Below are 23,333 nucleotides of genomic sequence, written 5' to 3'. Positions count from 1 at the left end.
TCTATCTGTAAGTCTTATTGATGTTTTTGATTGTTTCTCCTAATCAGGTTGATTTTGAACTGGAGTCATTGTCTGAAAGGAAAGAAGAGGAAAAAGAAGAGTTGATGGAATGGTGGAAGATGATGTCAGAGACATTAAATTTTTAAATAAGGATTTTGGCTTTACAACTTTTAATCTATTATATGTTGACTTAGTATAATGTACTGTGGAAACTCCCTATATTCTAGATTTTGTGCACTTCACAATAATTAACTTTGAATTTTTCAGTCATCTTTTGATTAATATGATTACAAATAACTACTAGCCTCCTAGGTAGATAAATAAGTTATTAATTTTCTTTCATATTGTTATAGAAAATTTACTCTTCTATAAAAATCAGAAAAAATGAATGAATATGCAGCCTATATGACAGTAAAATCTGTTGTGTATTATTTGCAAGTTCAGAATATGTAGGTTAACACTTGATTTTAAAAAAGAAATATGCTGTAGTCAATTACTGATATTGCCAGAAATATTTGACAGTGCATAGTAGTAGACAGTGCTCTTTACTGAGTTCTATAATGGATCTTATTGAAAAGATTTATAATAACAGTGTGTGGTGAAATAATGTTTTACAAGGATTAAAATTCAGTATAACACTTTGTATGTCTCTGGTGTTGGAGCTATTTAAATATGTAAGAAACACAAACTGACTTCATTTTAGGAACCAGAAGGAATCTGCATAAACTCTTTAATAAAAGATGGCATAGAATGAATTCAAGAGAAAGCAGAGCTTTATTCCTTGAACAGGTGATAATATTTGAAGATCACGTTTTAATTATTTCTCATTACTTGTTAAACAAATTAGAAATTCTGAGTGGAAGAAGAAGAGTTAGTGCATCTCATTTTTATGCTGCTTGTGTTTGTTTTTCAACAAGAAAAAAATCATTTCTGGTGAAGTCTGTTTTAATTAAATAATTACCTTTTCAACAATCTTTACTTGTATCAGTGATATCTAGATAATCAGCTAAAAGTTAATCTTTTCACTGAAGGCTGTCAAAGTACTACAGTTTAGACAATGAACTGGAAATCTACTGAGATTGTATTTTTAGTGTTGCAAGTCATGAATGGATTTATTTCAAGCTCTGTTTCTGCTGCTGGCTAGTCTTATCTAAAACTAGAAACAAGACAGATAAGTGAAACTTTTTTCGGTGTGGTGAAATTTTCAGAAAATTGTTGAAGGTGATACAAAAGCAACTTTGATTTAAAACAGTTCTTTTTTGTCCCTTTTTGGTTTTTTATACTTTAATTAACATGCTATAGTATTTTGGCCAAGATGAGTGAAATTTGCAGAACCAGAGAATACACACGGACCATAGTAGGTGCAAGTTTGGTATAATTCTTCAGAAGTGACTCCTGGTATGCTACTTGAGATAAGCTAAGCATTTCATCTGTTTGAAAGCTTACATATATTGCGAGTCTATTTTAATTCAAGATCAGATATTTGATATAGATTTCCTTCCTCTGTTTCTTTAATACCAGTCTCTGTGTTTTGATTAGCATATTATTTTAGCTGATGCTTGTTCAGAACCAATCAAGAGTGGACTATCACACTCCTGCTGTAAGTAGAAAATCACATATTCAGGGGTAGGATCCAAATTTACCTCCTTTGGGTATTCAAAAATTTACTGCAAATACTGTTTTTTGAGAATTTTAAATTCTTTAATAAAAATAGCACTTGATCCTTTTAAGGAACAGGTTAAGGTTTGACATACAATGGTAAACTGAATAGCAATAAAAAAGCATAAACTTTCTCTCTCTGATGAAGAGTTTGTAACCTGCAGCTCATTGGGGCTGTAGATGTTTGACTCCAAATTTCAGAGGAAATTTACTGAATATAAGTCATTATATAGTGATGAGCTTTGAATCTCCACCGCAATGAAAAACCCAAAAGTGGCAAATAAAGAATCTTATCTGAATGTGTCTTAATAACACCTTGTGGCTATCTGTGCACAAGAGCATGCATAAAGGATGCCTGGTTACACCAAATTGGGTGTCAATGACAATTTGAAAGGCCAAGATGTGGCACAGAACACATTCTGTGTCTATGAGTAATGATCTTGTTTTTAATTGAACCAGGTCATGTTGAAGTAAATGATATAAAAATTAATTATAACAAGATGTTGCTGTCACATGGGCAAATGGCTACAGGAGTGTAAACTAATGTAATAAGGCAAGTGTATATTTGTACAGAACACCTTGGTCTGCCTCTTCCAAACCTAAGAATTTCAATCCAAATGACACTTCTTCATGGTACGATGCCTGTCATGCATCCAGTCTTCCTGTGGCATAGTTAGTGCAGACATTACATCAAAGTGATCTCATAACAGGTTTCTAATCCACACCAGTGTGATGTGTGTGAGATCCTCTGGTCTACTGTTTCATACATTTGCAATTAAATGTGGTGTCTCTTAAGTGATCTGTTTGTTGTGCTCTAGATGACTGCTTGCTATTACTGTGTTGAGAAAAGGTTAAAGTGATTAAATGTTACAGCACCAGAACCACTGCCACTGTTCTTGCTCTAGGTAAACATCCTTAAGAACAGCATAGCCAGGACTCTCAATAAATAAATTCATTATGTAGCTTGCTGAGCTGAGCTGTGTTGTAGGACTGTGTATGTTTAATGGAAGATTAAAGTGTTATGTGATGCTGAGCTTTTGGTTAAAAAGGCACATGCTGTACTATTGTACAATAAATCTACAGTTTTATTTAAAATGTAAAATGTGTGAGTAATTTGCAGGTTCTACATGTGACCTCTTTGGCTGTGCATGTCTGCAAAATATGCCATAAACATCCTCAGTGAGTGTGTATGACAATTAATTTGCTGTTTGAACACAGAAAGGAGAATAGGATTACTGCTGATATCTCATTGAGAGCCATCCACAGCCCCTTAACTTTGTGCCAGAACATCTTCCTTTTGGAGTATATATCCTTCTGAGCACTTCTCCCATGGAGACTTTCAAGTCAAGTAAGGGACATTAATGAGATGCTCTGCCTCCATGCAGGGTTAGTGTGGACAGGGCACACACTTCTGTGCGTCTGTTTTACAGTATTTACAAATCTTTTTCTATATTTATCCTTAGGATTAAAAAGCACATTGTGCAGTGTGTTTGCAAATCTGTGGTACTACACATTCCTTATAAATGCAAGGGTCAGGATTATAGAAAAACAGAGGTCAGTCAAATAACATCACTGCATCTGAATTGTGTTTGCCGGCTAGGTTGTGGTGTTCACATATATATGTAAATTCACATACAGCCTTGGCTAGTCCTGAGCTGCTAATAACATGATTAAAGTGTAAATTAAAACTGAGATGGTGGGTTAGAAAGAATTGCTACCAGATTTCTTTGAGGTTTTTTTTTTACCAGCTATAACAGGTGTCTTAGGAATGCTTAATACTAGGTCATGAAAGGAAGAGGTTTCAGAGAAGATAAGATGAATTTAAAGTTAAAAGGTGCTGTTCCAATGAGCTGATGTTCTCCTGTAGCTGTGTTTAGCTTGACTCATGTTTGTGGGGGCTGTAGAATAGCAGCAGTTTAATGATGGTGTCTCTGAGTTAGAGCAGCTCTCTAGAGCTTCTCAGTAAACCTGCTCCACGGCAGGGGTGCCTTGTTCCTGCTTCTGGTTAGCTCTGGAAATGCAGGACTGAGAAATGCCACTGCAGTGCTCACTTTCTGCCTTCCTGAATCTTGCAAAATACTTGTTCTGATCATATCCTTGCTAGTATTTTATTCCCAGTGTATGTTTCTGTTTGTGTGGAGCTATGTCTGTTATGAATAATTTACTGCTTGTTAAACTGGCTCATAGGTTTGGTCATTGACACAGCCTCTCTTCCATTATTTCTGACTTAGATAATTAAACCCAGAAACAAAGACACTCAGGAGATTTTCTGAAATCCATGGCATTAAAAACCCCAAAACAGTGTGTTTGTTTGCCTCTTGGCTTTGAGGGTTTCAAGTGAGCTTGCTTCAAATTTTTGTTTCTAAAGCCTGCTTTAGGGAGAGAGGTGGATGACAACTGAGAAGTTGGTGCAATCCTATGCATCCAGAGACCAAGGCTTTCAGCTGTATAACAAGTACTGGAATCAGCAGTATAAAAATGAGATACTTAGAAACAACTGCCGCTTGCTTTTATTTGACAGTGATAATGGGAGTATATTAATTGAGTTAAATTGGCCTCGCAAAGCTGGTCATTTTTCATCCCTCCTTATTCTACCTCTCTGCTCTGTTTAAGTCATTTCAGCAATGACTTAAACACATCCATGATTAGGCATCGTTTATCACAGTGCTAGATTTTTCACTGACTTAATGGTTAATAATCCATGTTATTTTATCTTGGTTCTCCTTTTTTGTTCAGTTAAGTCACTACAGGTTTTTGTAATCACACATCCCTGCGCAGAGTGGAAATTGTCAAAGAGAGAAGCTGAATTTGGCTCCTGCATTGGGAATGTAGAGGGAATTTGACATCTGGAAATGCATTGGAAGCAGTCTGGTGTTGAGAAATAAGTGGATTTTACAGACCTTTTTTCTAATTGTTCTTTGGTAAAGGCTGAATAGGGTTATGTGGCTGTGGGATTCTAGGAGTGCAGTATATCCATTTCTTTAGCGTTAAAGTAAAGCTACTCTGGAAAGGTTCCTGTTATTACAAGACCTTTAAGCCTGGAATCTGAGTGGTCAGAACTATCTGCTGTCAGGGCTGCTCATTCTACATGAACAGTAGTTGTTTTCATTTTTTCTATGAGAAAGAAGCAAAATAATAAACAAGAAATTAAGTCTACTTTCACAATGTACAAAACTGGTTATAGAACTTTCATTGCAAGACACAAAGTAGAAATCAAGGAGATGAGTGGGACCAGCTGCAACCTACAACTCAATCCTTTGAAAGATAAGAAAATAAATCTGGGTGCCATTTTTGTTTCATTCACCCTCTGAGAATGTGACTGGGGGCCCAATTTAGAAACAAAATACAGAGCTAGATGAACATCTCACCTGCCAGTAGCATGGCAGCAAAAGAAGAATCCACAGTGTTGAAAGACTGCAATAGGAGATTCCAGTTCATGAGCTTAACAGAGCATCAGCCCTGCAGTCTGCTGTGTGCACGTGCTGGTATCCAAAGGTGTAGAACCAACATCCTTCCTCTATATCCCAGCACCCCTTGCACAAAAGGTAAATTAAACACATTTCAGAAACTATGGACAACACCGAAGAGAGGACTCAGCTGCCAAGAACAGTACAAAATTACAGTCTGACTTCCCTCCCTTCAGCTCACTAAATATCCGCTCATGTGGCTTTTCTTGGCTGCTTCCAGTTCTCTCACAGGGTGTGTCAAAAACTAGCCCAGCTTGAGAAGCTCAAGGATCACTTGTTCCAAGACCCATCAGGAGTGGATTACAGGGCTTTCTGGTGTCTACAAAGATCCCAAGTTTGTGCTTAGAATTACAGAATCACAGAATGGTTTGTGTTGGAAGGACCTCGACGATCATGTAATTCCAACCCTCTGCAATGGGGCAGGGAACCTTCCACTAGACCAGGTTGCTCCAAGCCACATCCAGCCTGATTTTGAACACTTCCAGGGGTGAGGCATTCAGAACTTCCTGTCTACTGTCCACACCATATTTGGCACAACTGTGAATTTATTGGGGTGCTGCAGCGTCCTGTTCAGTCAGATGCCCTGGCATGGCCTGGCATTGTGAATCTTCAGGTCTCCAGAGCAGGGACCCCACCAGGAGCTTGCTTCTGGCCTGTGTGCTTGGGTTTCCTTTAGCAGCACACAGCTGCTGCACTTTGCTGGTGGTATAGAAGGGATGAGCTGGCCTGTGCCTGTGACCACACCAGAGTGTGGGAGGCACACATTCAGACTTGGAAACTGGGAGTTGTTCCTGGATGCCATAGGTTAGACATGATTGAGACATGGTTTCTGAGAAGTGACTGAAGAAACTCAAAATCTGTAAAGGAATATCAGCAAGTGTCATACCACCTACTTTCCCCTTCAGATTCAGGTAATATATTTGAAGGTTTATCATGTTGCTCATATTTATCCCTGTTTATGCATATATCAGCATATCTGCTTTGTTTCCTGTGGGGGAGGGAATGCTTTTTGGTTTAAAGAAGTTTTGGATGAAATACAGAAGCAGCTTTGGGAGCATGAGTACACTGGAAAACAATTGACTGGCTCGTGCTGCACAGCACTTATTAATAATGTGAGGGAAAGGAGGGCATTCACTCCAATCCCAGTGTTACTAGGTTTCAATAGACATAAATAAGAGTTTTGGAGGTCTGTTTTTGCACACATTTAATGCATAAAAACTTAGGACACAGAAAGGGCTTACTGCAAAGAACGACAGTACTGCAAAGTTTATCTCTTGGATTCACTGTGTTCATACATACATAAGCGTGTGTGGGAGCAAGGGAGCAGGGCAAGCATGTACGTCATCTTCCCTGGGCTATTTTAGTCATTTAACTGCCCAGAAATCCTTAAAGGAACCAACTCTGTTTGTCATCAAGGGGCTGTAGGCTCCTTGTTTTATGAATCATGTCTAAATTAGACTCCTATGGCAGGCAAGTGAACCCCAGGCTGACCCTCGTGTTAGGGGGCTGGGTGTCCCCAAAGGGCAAAGAAGGTGCCCCTAATTAGAGAGAGCCAGGCAGACACCTCAAAAAAGGGCAATGGAAGCCTGGAATGCAGCTAGTGCTTACAGGAATGCTTTAAAATACATATCATGCAGCTCTGCTGTGGCTATGACTGTGCCAGACTGTGTGCCTGCCCTGCATTGCCTCTGAGGCACCAGGTGCCTGTCATGCACTGTGCTGAAACCTTTGTAGATGTAGAGCTGAATATTTTACTGCATTTCAACCTAAAAATCTTATCAGCTGTTTTAGCAGGGCTTTTGCAAAAGAAACTTCTAAAGGGACTTCTTTTTTATGCCTTCTTCTGGAAACTGAAAGACTAAATGAAAAGAAACTTGTTATACCAGGTCATGATATATGCCCTTCCAAATAAATACAAATTTTGTCTTTAGCTTTCTATTTCCATGTATGTCTGACAGGACTCAACATCAGATGCTTGTTAACATATGTGGTAACATGCAAGATGTCAAACATCTGCAAAATCTTCTGATCATTTCTGTAATGTCTGAAAAGTTAGACATAGCTTGCAGGGAATTTCCACTGAAAAGAAACAAAATTTGGAGGACATCCCAAGTTAAGTCATTCAATATTTGTTTGCCAATGCACTGGATGGTATTATAAGATGCCAAGATAAATTCAAATTAACATGAAAAATATGCAGTCATATTGGTTGTGGGTTTACATAAGTTGCTGGCACATTATGTTAAGAATTCTCAGACAAATAGTTGCCAGGAAAACAAAGTTCAAATGAAAAAAATAATAATTATATATAATAGATTTGAACAAGTGGCACAGAAGAATCAAATTTTTATGCAGTGAGATTTTTCTTCAGCAAAGCACTTAAATATGGAGATGTATTTACAGACTGTTTCCAAAGTAATTAATCTCAAACCCCTTATTTAAAATTTAGGAAAATTTGAGCCAAGATAAAAATAGAAAACGCTATGGATTTCAAAACAAAAATACAACAAATACAAATTTTTAAAAAATAGAAAAATATTGCAATGAATATTTCTGTACCAAAATAATTCATTTTTGATAAAGCTTCCTAGATGCCTTGGATGTTTTGGAAACTGCAGGTTGAAAAATAATTTTTGAAAAGGGCTATTGAAAGATAAAGAGTAAAATTTTGAAAAACAAACTATTTTGCTTCAACTTGATTCTTTCATCTACAAAAATGAAAATTCAGATTTTTTATATTTTATAGTATGATGTTTACACTTAGAAGCATTTTTACTAGTTTTGTAGGTTTTATTAATGTAGCCACATAATTGAAACCACAGTCTAGCAAAGAAAGACTGAACAAGATCAAATAGTTGGCAGCTGAAATTAGTCAAACTTAGAAGCAGAACTAATGTTCAGTATTTTCTCAGTGAGGCTAATTTACCTTTGAGATAGTAGTTCATGTAGCTGTGCAATAGATTTTTCATCACAATAATTTTTTTTAAGTAAGGCTGTTGTCCTTTTTAAAAGCTGTTTAAATTTTTTTGTGTTTCTTGGCGGAGCTACTTTATTCTTCATGGGGTACGCCCTTTCAGTTGATTGTCCCACCTGGTTTAATTGTTTCCTGAGTTTTTAGATACTCACACATCCCTTTGAGCTTCTGCTTCATTAATCTAACAGCATTTTTGGATTCACTAATTATAGGGTTCTGAAAATTCAGGCTTGGATTCCATGGGCAGTGTTTGTATGCTGTTAAAAATATCTGGGTATTGATTTTCCATGCTTGCTTTTGAGTTACTTCCCTTATTGTCTGTGATCTGAGTGAAGCTGAGTGAGATTTTTTTTAGCTTTGAGCTGAATTTTCAATAGAACCTGCTGAAGTGTTACAGAAATTCATTTGATATTCAAATCAATTAAAATGCCCTAAAGGGCTTTCTCTCCTCCTTCAGTCTTACATGTTTCTTGGCTCTCTTGGAATTGTACTATTCCTAGAATTTACTAATTAAAGACAGGCTCGTTTGCATGATATTTTTAATGTTAGCAGCTTCACTTCCATAATACCTAAGAAAATATTTAGTATTGCAAGTCTTCATTCCTCAGAAATGCATCTGCTTCCATGGGGAGAGATAAGATGTCAAAGCCATACATTTTTTCTTCCCCACTTGAGTATTTTCTAATTTTTCTTTCTCCATACCCTCATTTTTTCACTCTAAGACCCCCCGAGATGGATGTTAAAATACTGATAAGACCTGGGCACTGCAAGAGATACTAGTTTCCATGTCAGTAAATGTGAAAGAGGTTATGATATGATGAAATCTATTACTTAAAAGATGAAACTAAGCTGCTGCTGGTAATAGAAAGTCATAGAGTCACATGACAGCTTCCAATTTCTCTTAGACAAACGGCTGCTTAGGTGGATACTATGGAAATCATGAAAAAGCACTCACAAAAGGAAAACAAAGACTTCTAAAAGGGTACAAGGCCCAGAACTTTTCTTGGCATATTACAGTCAATTGTAGTTGATTCTCATGATTTTATTCAATTTCTCATTTTGTCTTGTAAGGCATATTTTTCCTCCTAGAAAGGATGACCCATGAAATGGCTTTGCTTGACCTACCCTAATCCCCACCACAATAATTTCAATACTTAATAAACTTACTCTTCCAAATAGTTGGAACTGCTGCTTTATTGTTTTATAGTCTTGGATTACGACCTGGATAGTCTTAATCTTAGAATCAAAACCATGCTTGGTAATGAGAGGTAAGCTTAATTAACTGTAGGCGAGCAGCTAAGAACACAAACATCCAGGAACATGTCCAGTGAAACTCTTTATTGCCTACAGCTGGAGCTGAGAACTGGAAGGCTGTGTGTTTTTGGAGACACTGAACATACAGTGAAGGAAAATAACAAAGTCACACCACACTTTATATTTTAAGCCACATAATTTTGTGTCCCTTCTCTGGGCATAACTGTCGTGTGGATTTTCACACCTGACTAGTTAATCAGTGGGAAGGAGGGGAAGCTTATAAAGGAGATTCTTTTTGATTTACTCTTCTTTACACTTCTCTGTCATCAAGTAAGTAACTACAACTCCCTAGCAATATTTCCTCTAATATCAGAGTCACAACTTATGTTACTTAGATTCTGCTAATCTCAGGCATATATTTTCATTTGATGTTTTTGAGATATTCTAGAAATGATGTTGAAACCTTGAAACTTGATTATGCATTGAAACTTTGGGATACTGAACTTAGGCTGGAGGTCCACGGTGGCCACCAGTGGCACTGCTGTGGGGATGGTAGCAGAGATACTCCAATATGTAGCAGCTGTGAAGCTGTGTTCTGTGCAGCCAGGTAGAAACTTGCTAGAATATTTTGAAGCATTAGTTCACATTCATTTTGCTTATACCTCTGGAATGTATGTGGAATGTATATGCCCATAATGATTTGTTTACTATGAGGTTACAAAGAGGCAACGTGAAGAGACACAATGGGAAATAATAGCTGTGTGGAGATCACAGGCCGTATCCATACAATCTTTCAGCTCTCATCTGTGTTCAAGTTCAAGGAATGTATCTCAATTATTTTCACATCATTCTTTTCCAAAGAATGTTTTCCCTTTAGAAAGCTGCTGATCAAAATAACCAAAAGATAAAAATCAAATTGTGCAATGATTTCCTGTTACAGCTTCTTTATTTTCCCACAAAGTCTTTAGTGTTTGAAAACCTTGCTTTGAAAAACTAAAAAGCAAGCAAACAAAAGCTACAAAACCCCTTGGAACTTGGATTATAAGTATGTGGAATATCTAATCATAAAATTACGGACTGTGCAAATCCCTAAATACCTTTAAATTATTACTTGATGAACAAAATTAAAGAGAATCTGGATATCTATGCCATTATGTTTTTTCCTTGAAATTTAGTGAAGGGAGAAATATGTTGTGTTTCAAACCAATCTTCCTGCTGGGCAGCATCCTGTGCTAGAGAGACACAAATACAACTGGATGAGATGATTGCCCTCTGTATCACCCTAATCTAGTGTTTTACAAGTCATCAAATCCAGGTATTTAAGCACCTGTTTGGCCCTTATCCTAGGTCTTCAGAGAGAGGAGGAGAGACTAAATATGTGCTGAACTGACTGTCTACCTCCCATTGTGATTGAAAAGATATAATTACCAGAGTCCATTTCCCACTCTGGTTTCAAAACCTATGAATTCAGTGGATTCACTCTGGATTATAAATGTCATCCTTGGGAGTAGAAAATGACCTTGTGTCCCTTTTTTTTTCACCACAAAGATCCTCTTTCCAGCTTTCCCATGTTGAACAAGGACAGATTGGCACGTGCTACCACTGCACATTTCCCTCCCAATTACCCATTTCCTCTCCTCTGTGCATTTTTGGAACAATGTGTCATGTTCTGAAACCTCACATACCTGAAACATTTGGAAACACTGAGTTCTGGACACATCTGGTTATTAGATTTGAGATGGCTGCCCCTTCTGTGAGGAAAACCCTCACAACCGCATTAGGAAATTGCATTAAATTTCCCCCACCTATGTTAAAATTTTGCCACAAATATTTTACTGCTTTATTTGTTAATAAGTAAGTTTTATAGTGGCCATGGAAAACACTGCAGAAATGTAAATGAAAAGCACTATTTTTAGGATAAGGATGAAAAATCATCTTCCAGGAGAGAACATACATCCCCCACAGCTAAATTCAGTGGTAGAGTTTGCCATCCACTGTAGTGAATGCTCAGTGGCAGGTTATGACCTTTGGGAAACAGATCTGTAGATAGAAATAATGGTTTTCTGTATACTTTTACTGTGATAATTTGTGTGTGTGGCCATATGATCAGCAAACACCTTCTTGTAATGTTATAGTGTGAACAGCTTGAGAAACCTGTTGGTTGATTTCAGCCTGCTGATGTTTGACATCAAACTGGCACACAGAAGGGCTCTTAGTACAAGCTTCATCATCTGTTCTTAGGAATTAGTAGAACAATGTCTTTAGAAATGTCTTGACTCTCCTCTCCTTGCTTTGTCTTGACTCTCCTTTTCCTTGCTTGGAATAACATTTTTCCCATGCCAGCAGACTGTAAATGAGAGGCTGGCTGCTAACTTAAACTCTGAATAGGCTTGCTAGAGCTAGCAAACAAATTGAGGCTCATCAATTGTATGCCATTGAATTCTCTGTGTTATTAGGCTTTTATCAAGAGGTGTTCTTTCTCCTCTGAATTTTAAGCATCACGCTATTTCCACTTTGGATAAAAAGCCCCACCCAACCAACTAAAAGGTATTAGAAAATTATCAAGCATCCACTTATATATAATCTCCTCGGTTTATAATTTTTTTTTCCCATCAATTAACAAAAATTTACTTCTCTTTTTGAAAAATAAGGCAGATAGTACAAGTTGTTATAAAAAGAATTACCTTCTTTTTACATTTTTCTCTCTGAAAAAAAATCTGTTTATTTTATTAATTAATTAGGTAGTAAGCTGGAGATCAGGTAAGTGATAAGTAAGGTAATAATTTGTAAGTGCTTTTATTTCTGGTAAATGGCTGAGGTCTCCAGTTACAGCAATGGCAGCTTTTACTAACTATGAGCCAAAAGGCTAAGGATATGTCTGAGCTAAATTGGATGGTGCTGTGCCTGCCTGTGACTTTAGGGCTGAACTAAGTTAAGGATAGTGACAGAATGAGGAAAACAGTCCACAGGGGGGGATGGAAGAGATGTACCAAAATCTTGTACAACTTCTGTTTCTATAGATTACTATGGACTTTAATATTAAAGACTTAGCTGGGTTGCTGTCCTATTGAAGAGAATGGAAATATTTACATAGTTGGTGATTGTACTGTAAGAGTATCTTGCTGAATTAGTGTTCAACATATTTAGAAAAAAAAGAAATCACTATCACCCTGGAAGTCTATTTACACTTGCTACCTTTTCTCATGGCCTAATGCCCAACAGCTGCACTAACAAGAGACATTATCAACCCTAATTGTCCTTCACCTCCCTCCCTGCTGGAAGGGACCAATCTGCTGACTGAGCCAGGGTTGTGTTTCATTTTAAAGTGCATTGGTTAGCTTAAACAGTGGGGTTTTGCTAACTTGACTCTTTTAGACTGAAATTAATTAGGGTGCTTGCCAACCTTCACCCCTTAGGCCAGCTGCTTATGGGCTCCATGTGTGTTCACATCCTGAAGCACAGTGTAAGTAATTTCTATGGCTCAATAACAAACAAAAACTGAATTTGATAAAGGGTATTTTCATATTTTGAATATTAATTATAGTAGTAACAAATATAAGTGGGTAACACAGTGGCCAAATAACAGGCTACAGTCTATTAAATGCATTTTTTGTTGCTACACACAGTGCAAAGTATCATGATAGGACCAATAAAGTGAGTAAATGTGTTAACAAGGAGAACCAGTAATTTAAGCCCCAACGACTAGCAAAAAAGGAGCTAAAATCTGGATTATTCATGCATAAATTATTATGAATTAAAATATCTTTATTTATGCATAAAATTAGGCCCTTGCTATATTGTTAAAATGGCAAGACACAGAAAAAAAAAACAGCTGAAGCCACTTCTTGTACAGCTTGATATTTGTAAGTGGTATTGGGGCTTAAAAGAGTTTCCTTCATTCCGTAATGTGGCAGCTGGATTTTGAAAGCAGAGGACACTTCCTTTTCTGGTGATAGTAAGGATTTTTTTTCCTGTTCTTTCTTTCCAGTGAAGAGCCTGTTTCTCTCCGATGTGCACTGGCAGATGGGGTGAGTGTGAAAACATTTTTTCCTTTTGCACTCAGCATTCACTGCAGCATACGGTAGCCAAGAAAGCAATGAGTGGAAGGTGAGAGTGCTCAGTGACAGTGGCCTCCTGGAGAACCTGGTGGCCATGGTCTCTCATGCACTGTACCAGAGCAATGTGTTCCTTTGTAGCTTTCTCTGCCTTGTAAGTTAACCTTTGCATTCTGGTCCTAAGTCAGTTTGTGTCTTGAAAGAACTCTTCCAGAAAAGATAAATCTTACCATAAATACTGGGGAGATGTGCTTCAGAGGTCTAGGTCTCGGTGTAAAAGCTCAGATTCTTAAACTGGAGTGAGGCTGGAGTGTTCAGAGTGGTGGGGCATTGCTCAGCACTCAGTTGTGAGACTTTGAGATGGCCAAGCTCCATTTATACAAGCACCTAAGTGTCTCCTGTTTTTAATTTGGGTGTGCTGTGCCTCCAGCAGTATTCCCCTTCCTCACAGCTGGGGGATTCAGTAACCATTACCAAGTGGTTGCTGGAGGTTGCTACCAGGGAAGGATAGTGCTCAAATGGGGGGTATGTAGCTGCTAATAGCTCACACAGAGTGATCTGTGGGAGACACCAGTTTCCCAAACTTTTTCTTAGAGCAAAACTGGGAAACTGCCATGTGCCTGCCTGGGGCAGTGACTCATGGCTTGGGGTGCATGGTAGGAACACCCTGCAACCGTGGTGTGGGGCAGTCCTTTGCCTGCACAGAGTGGACTCTGCCTCCCTGCCATCCAAGGACTTGTCAGTGCAGTTTAGCCACTGTCCTTGTCTCGACAACAGTTTAATTAGTTACTGAAAGTGGCATCAGAAAGACTGGGATTGCTCCCCTTTCCTCCACCCGGTATTGCTCCAGAGTGGGGTAGTTGTGCTGCTGTCAGGGATGAGAGTTCATATCCCCTCCAGGGGAGGACCATTGAATCCAAATCACCTGTTGCTGCATGAGAACAGTTTGAATTCCTAAAACTTTCAGTGGATGAACCTGCCAAAGACACTGAGATTCAGCAAGTGGCTGCTTCTGGAATAGTGCTTTATTAATGGTGCTGAATCTCCCATTGACACAAGTCACAGGTTTCTTGGGATTGAGTAGCCTGGAGGAAATCTGTTCTGCTTCAAGAAAAAATGCATTGAGGAAAGCCAGCTACTGGGAAAATTCAGGTTCTTTAGACGATGTAAACCCTGGGAAATAGAATTACAATATATAGTGCATACACTAGATGGCAATGTAATACCTGTATAAAGAGGTTACCACCAAATTCAATAACAAGTGCTTTCAGGTAGGTATTATGAGCTCTTTCAAAGTAATAGCTTTACCTTAGCTGTTTTACAATGAGCAACTATTCTAACACGGGGTAAAACACAGGACCAATTTGGATCAGTAAAGGACCACTGAATTAGTGTCTTGCTTGTTCTCATTCCTTAAATATTTTTCAGAAAAGTGCATTTATTTATCACAGAGCTTAATAATTATTTCAGAATGCAAACTCTGTTAGTATGTAGTTTGACCTTTGTTAGGTTTTGCATCTCCTATCCCGATCTGACCCTAGCTCAAATAGCTTTGAAATATCCTTCCCGTATATTCCCTTTAGAATACTTTAGACACTGCAGATGTTCCCTTTTCATTTCCTCTTTTTTTTTTGTCCGATGAGCAAAAGCCTGTGAAATAGCTTGGTAATGTTTCTGGGACATAAGGAAGTTCTGTTGCATGTATATATCAGGTTCACCTCCATCTCAGACTTTGCTGTACCTCTCTGGATTTAGCCCAGGTGTGGATAAGCATATACTGTACTTTAGCTTTTCATATATTTAGGTGATTGCCTCATTCATCTAGAACCAGTGCTGAACATTCAGTAAGGCTTTGTACTATAGTGAGAAGCTTTTTCTAAACTGTTTTATGGGGTTTTTTTTCAGGTAGTTTTTGTTTTGTTTTGTTTTTTTCAGTTGTTACTATTTGTTTTTATTGTATACAATTTAAATAAAATTTAAGGAACACCTGTTCTGGGCTCATAGCAGAAATACTAATTGATGTAGCACTGCTATCATAAAGAATCAAACAGGGAAGTTGTGTTGCAGCTTTTGAATGATAACAGAAAAAGTTGATATTGCAATTCTAACATGTTGACCTTTTAATCTAAATTTAGATTCAATTCATCCCCTTTGCAGCTGGTTTTGTTTTGCAATCATAATTAAATTCTTCTTTGTGAAATTCCTGATGTTGTTTTCAGTCAATGAAAGATTAGTGGGACACTCCAGGTGGTTTTCTTCAGTATTTGTGGTGTCTGTGCATGAAGAGCTGGAGTAACAGAAGGCAACCGTCAGTAATCCCACATGACCCTTTAGAATCCATAATGTCAAATATCAGTCTCTATCCCAAATAGCTGCTCAACTTTGTTTTTCACATTTTCATTTTCTGTCTCCCAATTAATTCTTCTAGTAATCCCCCCTGAGAACAGTCTCCCTCTCTCTCTCTGCTTATTATTTCCGCTCTATACACCCGTCTGCTTTTTTAGTTACCTTTTCCTTCCTCCTTTCTCACTGTATAGAACATACAGGGAACAGGAACTTATATATTGGCTTAAAGGGACTTAATAGAAATACTTAGATATTCTTTTCATCCTGGGGTTGGTTTTTTGGTATTACCATTTCTTTATACCTATGCTTTGACCCTATCACCTGTTCAATTGATCATTTTTATTATCAACAGGGAAGATTAATGTAAACATATACATTAAAATACAGAAATGTGCAACATTGCAGTTCATGCATGGCTAATTGTTGTCTTGTATTTATCCTGACTGTACCTGTCATACCATCATACATGGCATGTATGATTGTATGACAGGATGGAAAGGGCCATAGACAGGGACACCTTCCAGTGGACCAGGTTTCTTAAAGCCACATATAACCTGGATTTGAACACTTCCAGGGATGGGGCATCTTCCTTCTTCTTGTCTAATGTGACAAAAGCCTCCTGTGCCATGCTTCCTTCCTTACACACTTTTCCAGCAAGGACCTGCTCTTGCAGTCGAGGTTGATAGTGGACCAATCCTTGAACAGGGACCTCTATTACAAACCAGCATGAGTCTGTGTTGTGCTGCAGTATTTCTTGCCTCAAGGCTTTCTTTTAAGGTGAAGCAGAAAGCGAAAACTGAATTGATTCATTAATTTATGGAAAATGCCTTCCCTAGCTTGGTAGTATGGCCTTAGATAAAAGTCAGCTGAAAATTCTCTGTGAAATCCTTTTGGTGTTTTTGATTGCTGAAGGGACCACAGAATAAATCCCTCACCTCCTAACACTGCACATACCATTGGGAATCTTTAATTGGAGACATTTTATTTCAGCAAGTTAAAAATACAATTTTTTAAAAGCCTATTATGTATATATTTAAAATATCCCTGCTTTGACCACAGCTGTTATTTAATTTATGTTTTGATTTGACTCTTTGACAGAAAGTTGTTTGTCCTTTTGGTTTCTGGATGAGTGTTTCCTTTGGGGTATCATGTTAACAGCCTTGGGTAAAAGATATCTTCATACCTGCATACAGAGCAGAAGATGACTATATTAAAGGGATTAATTTTACACAAGTTTTTCACAGAACTGAACACCAGTCTTTGCTTGAGTGTAGAAAAGCAAGGCAACCTATACAAACTGATTGTTTCAGTCTATAATTTTGGAGTTATAATCTTATGTCATCAGAATATCCTATATCAGACAAATTTCCGTGCTTTATAAGCTACTGCACAGTTCCAGGTGTTGGAAAAGAGCAGAAGCCATTCCATATGTTATTGTATTTTAACATATAAAGAATGTGTATGAAGTAAGGAGGGAAAGGTCAGTGTAATTGGTTTAGCCTCCAGACATAAGTCTTCTATATAACTAATTTTCACAGTTCTTACTAGCAAATTCTGCAAAGTGGTTTTTTTAAGGAAGAGGGGAAAAATTTGCTTCTTTGGTAAACTGATTTGATTCCAGAATTACTGACTTATTGGGATAAAAATGAAAACTTGAACGTGTCCTTCTTTGATCAAAAACTCCCAAGATAAATCAAAAGTAAGAACCATCTAATAAGCCATTGATGAGTGAAATACTGAAATAACTGTTTTGCAGTGAAATGTCAGCCCATCTCTGTGTCACTTACAGAATCTCAGCCTATATAGTGCTTTACAATTTCCAGCTGAAATTTCGTTTTCATTTTGTTACTGACAATTCTTTATGTGAAACATAACAAATCTGATGTGAATTTTCTCCTTTGCTGTAAGAAAACCAGCCTGTGGTGATGGTTGCAGTAGCATGTATTTGTTTCCTATTTAGGTTGGAATTTACACTGTCCCACAAAGTGTTAGGGTTGGTTTTATTTTCCTTCCTTTAAATTCAAAGCCTTCCCCATAAAGGTTTTTATTTAATTAAGAGGTTCTATTTCCTAAAATGAAAATGGTTGTTGGGATAGATGCAGAAGATTTGCAGTGGGAACTTTTGTCTAGTTACAATCTAGTTCAGATTGGACAGTTTTCTTATCTGACTTTCTATTTTCTAGATTAAAATGCATTAACTGTGGAGTGAGTTAAAAAACGAATCTTGACCAATTTAGCACGAAATGCCCACAGTACTTACGGTGCTTTGCAGAACTCTTAAGCTGAGCAGATGCAGCAGCTGACTGAAATTCCTGGAGAGAAAAGCCATTGAGACTATTACCGTGAAAGCAAGACACGTCCAAAAATCTAAGTGGTAATAATTTTCATGTTCACATTTCCAATTATTTGACCAATGTGTTTTGGAGAAAATCTTGCAACCTTTGTTGAGCAATTGTTTCTTGAAGCATTTGCGTTTGCCTTGACGTCTTGGCTTATTCAGGGAGCCTGCTTTGTGAATGAGCTCACCAAAAGCCATGGTGTCTGGAAATCCATTAACTAATTCCATTAACTGTGCCTGTGGATGCCACGTGGGCTGTGAAGAAGTATGGGGTGTTCTGAACTTTTTTCCAAAACGATTCCTAAAAAAACCTCACCTTGTTGAGCTGCTGGTGGTAATGGTTATGCTCTCAAAGTGAAAGAGGCATTCAGGATTATCTTAATCTCATTGACAATCTTTGATCTTTATGCCTTAAACACAAGAGAGAAAAGGATGAAATAAAACAAAAATACCCTCCTGCCCACCAACACTGAGAAAATGTTTCTTTCAGTATCCAAATATTTGGCTGCTTTCTGAAGTATAAAAAAATTGTATATGTAGTACAGTGATATATAGAAACAAAAGTTTATTGAAAGTACATCATGCCTATGTTGCATGCTCAATTCCCTCTTCCTCATCCTCAGTAATGGTTGTGTTTATATCACACAGAAAGCTAAACTGGACTTGTTCTGAAGAGGCACAGTCAGCATGCTAGCTATTTCTGTCAGTGGAAGGAAATCAAAATGCAAAGAAAAATAGAGGTGGAAAAATTAAAAAATAACATATTAAATTTTGCTCAAGTCGTGATGTAATATGGATGAATTAGGTGAAGTATATTGAATGCACAAACACTTCTCATTGCATTTCAGAACTGCCTTCTGATATCTTGTACAGGTTCATTCCAATACTTAGAGGAGAAAGAAGCAGTTGCTATTGCAGCCAACCACTGCTGAGAAATTAAACAAAAATCTGGAGAAGATGAAATAATGGAGGGCACCTGGGAAGGGAGCTCGGGTTTTAGAAGACATTTCTGGTGAATGATAGGGCAGTGATACCGCAAACTCAGGAAAGAAGAAAAGAAAAAAGAAAATGTGGGTTTAAATTTGCAACAGATTATTGTATGAGAAGGATTAAGGTTAGGATATATTTGAGAGAAGGGAACAGCAGAGGTAGTAAGTTTTTAGGGTGGAGGAGGTACTAGCTGAGGAGGGAAAATGGAGAGGAGCTTTTCAAGGCAGAGAGAGAACTTGGGAATTTAGACCAACAACAAATTCAAGATTAGAGGCAGCAGTGTAAGCACAGCTCTGACAAGATGATGAAGGGAAGAAGGGGCAGCCTGTGCTCATTCTGGCATGTGCTGAGCTCTTCTGGCAAAACTGCCATGCTGGTTTGTGAAACAAAGCGTGGTACAGCATCGAGGGTTTGGGAATGGGGAAGTGTCAGCTGCTGGTACCCTGGTCCCCAAAGAACGCAGTCACAATTTTAGCTAATAACTTCTGTGAAGGACTGGTGTAGCAAACAAACTCGGTAGGAAGCCCTCAGGTAGCAAAGTGCAGAGCTGCTTAACTCAAGCAAACACCTCTTCAGACAGATCTTATTTGCACTTCAACTGGTTTCTGATGTTTCTTGAGGCTGTATCCTACTGAACTTGAATGGTGTAAGGCAAAAAAAAAAAAAAAAAAAAAAAGTGGAAAATCTCCAATTCAGAGTGCTGAGAGAGGTTTGCAGGAAGTGGTTAATGGGAGTGCAAGGTCTGGTGATTAAAAAGCTTGCTGCAGCCTCCTGTCTTTGATCTTACCATGGTGCTTGTCCCATCGATCATTCCAATTTATTGCCCTATCTATGCACATTTGCTCTTTGTGGGACTATTTACACAGTCCATCCTCATCAGATTATCAGGTGATTTACGCCCTGTCTACACAAAACCAATTCACAATGGGTGATCCCATTGATGTGCAAGTGGGTTTTATACAATTCAGCTGACACTGAAGTAAATTGCACTGCCATAAACTCACAGGTTTATAGTGTGTGTGTGCACAAATGTGGATTAAGGGGTTGGCAGAATATCAATTAGACTGATGTGGATTGCTGTACAGAACAAACTTTCAAAATAGAAAGAAACTTGCATAAGAAATATTCTGAATTCTATTTTCCAGCATGGTGACTCAGATTAAAACCTACCCTGAAGCAGATAATTCCATGGCATAAAAACATCTAAATCTGAATATTTTTGAATTGTTAAAAAAATGAAAAAAAAAAAAAGCTCAGACAGTTGTTTAACATTTGGAGTACTGACTTTTCTGCCTCAGCTTATAAATAGGGGGAAAATACCTAAAAAATACATTTTTTTTCTATAAAGAAATTATTTGGATGAAACAATACAGTAAAAAACAATGTTCCTACTCTCAGCACCCAAAAAATAACTTGAATACTACTAACGTCTAAATTTCCCAAGAGCTTAATCTACTATTCAATTTTAAGCTTATTTGTTAGTGAAAAGAATCAAGGCCTAAGAGAGGACTAAAAAGAAAAATTGCTGATAGAAGTAAGATAAGTAAATAAAAAAAGAAAACCCACAGAATAACACATGTAGTCACATCAGGGCATCTGCAGTGAACCTTGCCCCTATCTGGATACTGGGGAATGAACAGCAGCTCTGGAAGCCAGTGAGTGGTGATGGGGAAGGCTGTGGAAGCAGTACTATCTCTTTTCTGTCTCTGGTGTGCTTGTGCTGCTCAGGAGAAAATTTTCTTTTTCTGCATTTGAGGGAGGTGCTTCCATACTTAGTTTTTACATCTACCTGGAAATTGAAAAGAATCTGCCTACCTGGTTTTCTGTTTGCATGGATACTGCTGTTTAAACCTTGGGCTCTTGTCGGAATCTGCAGGTATTAATGATTCCGAGATTGTAGAATCTCTGTCTTTCTGCCCCATTGCCAAAGAAGAAGCCATAATTCGTCTGTGCTGTTTCCAAGGTTGTTTATTCTTGCTTATCTCAGTGTGTGGGGCTCTGCCTCTCAGTGGGATGGTACAAACATTATATACCAGAAACTACGTGTGCTATATTTACAATAATGTGCCAATATCTATCATCTACCTTGAAAAGTGTGTCCCCAGCCTAAACCAATAGAAAAATGCCAACACTACAGTGAAACATGGAGGGTATGAAGAAGGAGGAAAAGGACAAGACACACCCATTTTCCTCCATCTTGTCCCCTCTGAACTCCTAATCTAGAAACCTCAAATTTTACTTTTGCACCCGTGCCACACTTAATTATTACTTCTATCAAACACTCAGAGCTTGTAATTCATCCTGTAAGATTGAAAACTCTTTTCCATGGACAGAGATCACAGACAGTGTCTATCAGGGCTCTGTACAGGGGGGTTCCTGACCCCCTGCCAGGGTCCCAGGCCCTCCAGGGCAGCCAGAGGGAAGCCCTAGATTCCCATAGGCTCTGGTTCAAGTATTTCGAAGCTACTTTGATTCTTTTAATATTGAGTCTTATCATCAAAAGAAGAAGTAATAATGATTAAAAATTAAGTATGGTACACTGAAAGCAGCAAGGTTGAAGTGTGATTTCTTTGACATACCAGTTCAGGTTACTTTACTAGTCACCCCAGCAACCTGGTGCTGATGTTGGATTGGATTAAGCTGATTGAGTCTGTATTTGGAAATTAATGATAAAGATGTAAACATCAGCTCCAATGGTAGTACTATGAAATATTCTATGTCATTACCTCCCTTAGGCAGTGTTCTAACTGCTCATAAAAGAAGGGAGTGAGCTATAGGCACTTAGCAGTTGCACTCTGAACTCTGTGTGTTGTTTAGCTAGATTTTGAATGAACATAGAATATTTTTCTCCTTACTAGTACTGTAGCTGCTCATTTTTCCCAAGAAAACTATGGGAAGGTAAAAAACCTGCATCTTATAAACTATTCTACCAGGAGTAGAAGCCAGGCTTTCACAGAGCTCCAGCAGAAGAAAATAAATTTTCTGATAATGGCATTGCACTTTGTTTCTGTAGACAGCAAATTCAAAGAACACTTAGAGTAAATATCGAGCCATACAATAAGTCTCTTGGGATAGACATTTATTTGAGTCCTGAATGATGTATCACTCTAATAAAGTCAAAGTCAGAACTGAATAAAGGGTATCCTTCACCTGCTGCTTGGCCTGTCACACATTTTGGAGATGAAGTAGTGGATTACATTCACACAACTAGTGAAAGGTCTTAGCAAATCAGACAATATGCTAAAGAGACAGGGCAGTAGGTCTTGCTTCAATAAGAAACCAACTGTTCCCAAAGTGCTCTTTTTTTTTTTTTTTTTGGTTCCTTCCCCCCATGATTAATCCGTATTTGAGACTGTTGACCCAAGTGATCGTTCCCAAATGATTGTCTTTGCTTCCGCTCTGCTTAGTCACTATTATTCTAAAACTGAGGCTCTGTGCTTTCCTCAGACAGTTCCACTTGTTTGCTTGTCTCAATAGGTGTTTTTAGATGTGTCTTTAATTAAGCTCAAGAGGAGTTTAACTAAAAATTCCAGGAAGGGTTTTAACATAAAGAAGGAAAAACTGCTAAAGTTTAAATGTTGAAACATTTTGGCAGAGATAATAAAGCATGTTCATTACATTTGCTAGGAAGGAGAGACTGGAATGCCACACACTGAACAATTGCAAAGATTTAACACTTGGGTATAAGAACATGTTAGAAATAAATGTACAGGGTGGTGATTTTCCAAGTGGGACTGAAAGTTAAATTAAAATCAGATCAAGATGCATGAAAAGGTATTGCATACCATTTTAGACTAGTGTTCTGTGATATGCTGACATTATTTTGGCAATATGAAAAGTAGCACTTTTATAAGTGAGTTCACACTGCCCTAGTAATTTCAGCCACGGAGCTACAACAACATAACTGGTGAAGAAAGATGAATGTGATTGATTGGATAGAGTGCATGGATTAATAAGTGTCAGAGCAGAGAAAAAATGTGAAATGAAGAGAAATGGGGCATGGGAGGAGAAGGAAAACAGGTGTTGTGGCTTACTAGAAGGTTTATGGAATTTGGCACAGACTATTATCCCATATTTAGTGAAGCTGATGGCAAAGCTCCCATTAACTTTAATCATCCAGAATCCAGACATTTCCCAGGGTATCCGGAAAAAAAAAGATTGTAGAGGGGCAAAATAATAATGAAAATATGGGAACTTGGACAACAGCAATGCTGAACAATGCAAGTTTGTCAGGAGCCAGCCAACAGAGA

General features: G+C 37.9%; 1 protein-coding gene across 2 annotated transcripts in view; it reads left to right on the top strand.

Moving 5' to 3' along the window:
* CPE (carboxypeptidase E) overlaps positions 1 to 2,761 on the top strand; it is a 57,213-nt gene extending 54,452 nt beyond the window's left edge. For both annotated transcript variants that reach the window (XM_030271412.4, XM_072928426.1), the window contains exon 9: positions 48 to 2,761. In XM_030271412.4, coding sequence (XP_030127272.1) covers positions 48 to 146 — 99 coding nt within the window. In that variant the 3' untranslated portion in view covers positions 147 to 2,761. The remainder of the gene's footprint in view (positions 1 to 47) is intronic.
* Positions 2,762 to 23,333: the final 20,572 nt, after the last annotated feature.

Source organism: Taeniopygia guttata, chromosome 4 (assembly GCF_048771995.1).
Source record: "Taeniopygia guttata chromosome 4, bTaeGut7.mat, whole genome shotgun sequence".
Lineage (NCBI taxonomy): Eukaryota > Metazoa > Chordata > Aves > Passeriformes > Estrildidae > Taeniopygia > Taeniopygia guttata.
The sequence above is the reverse complement of the archived record's forward strand: the minus strand, read 5'-3'. Positions and strand labels throughout refer to the sequence as shown.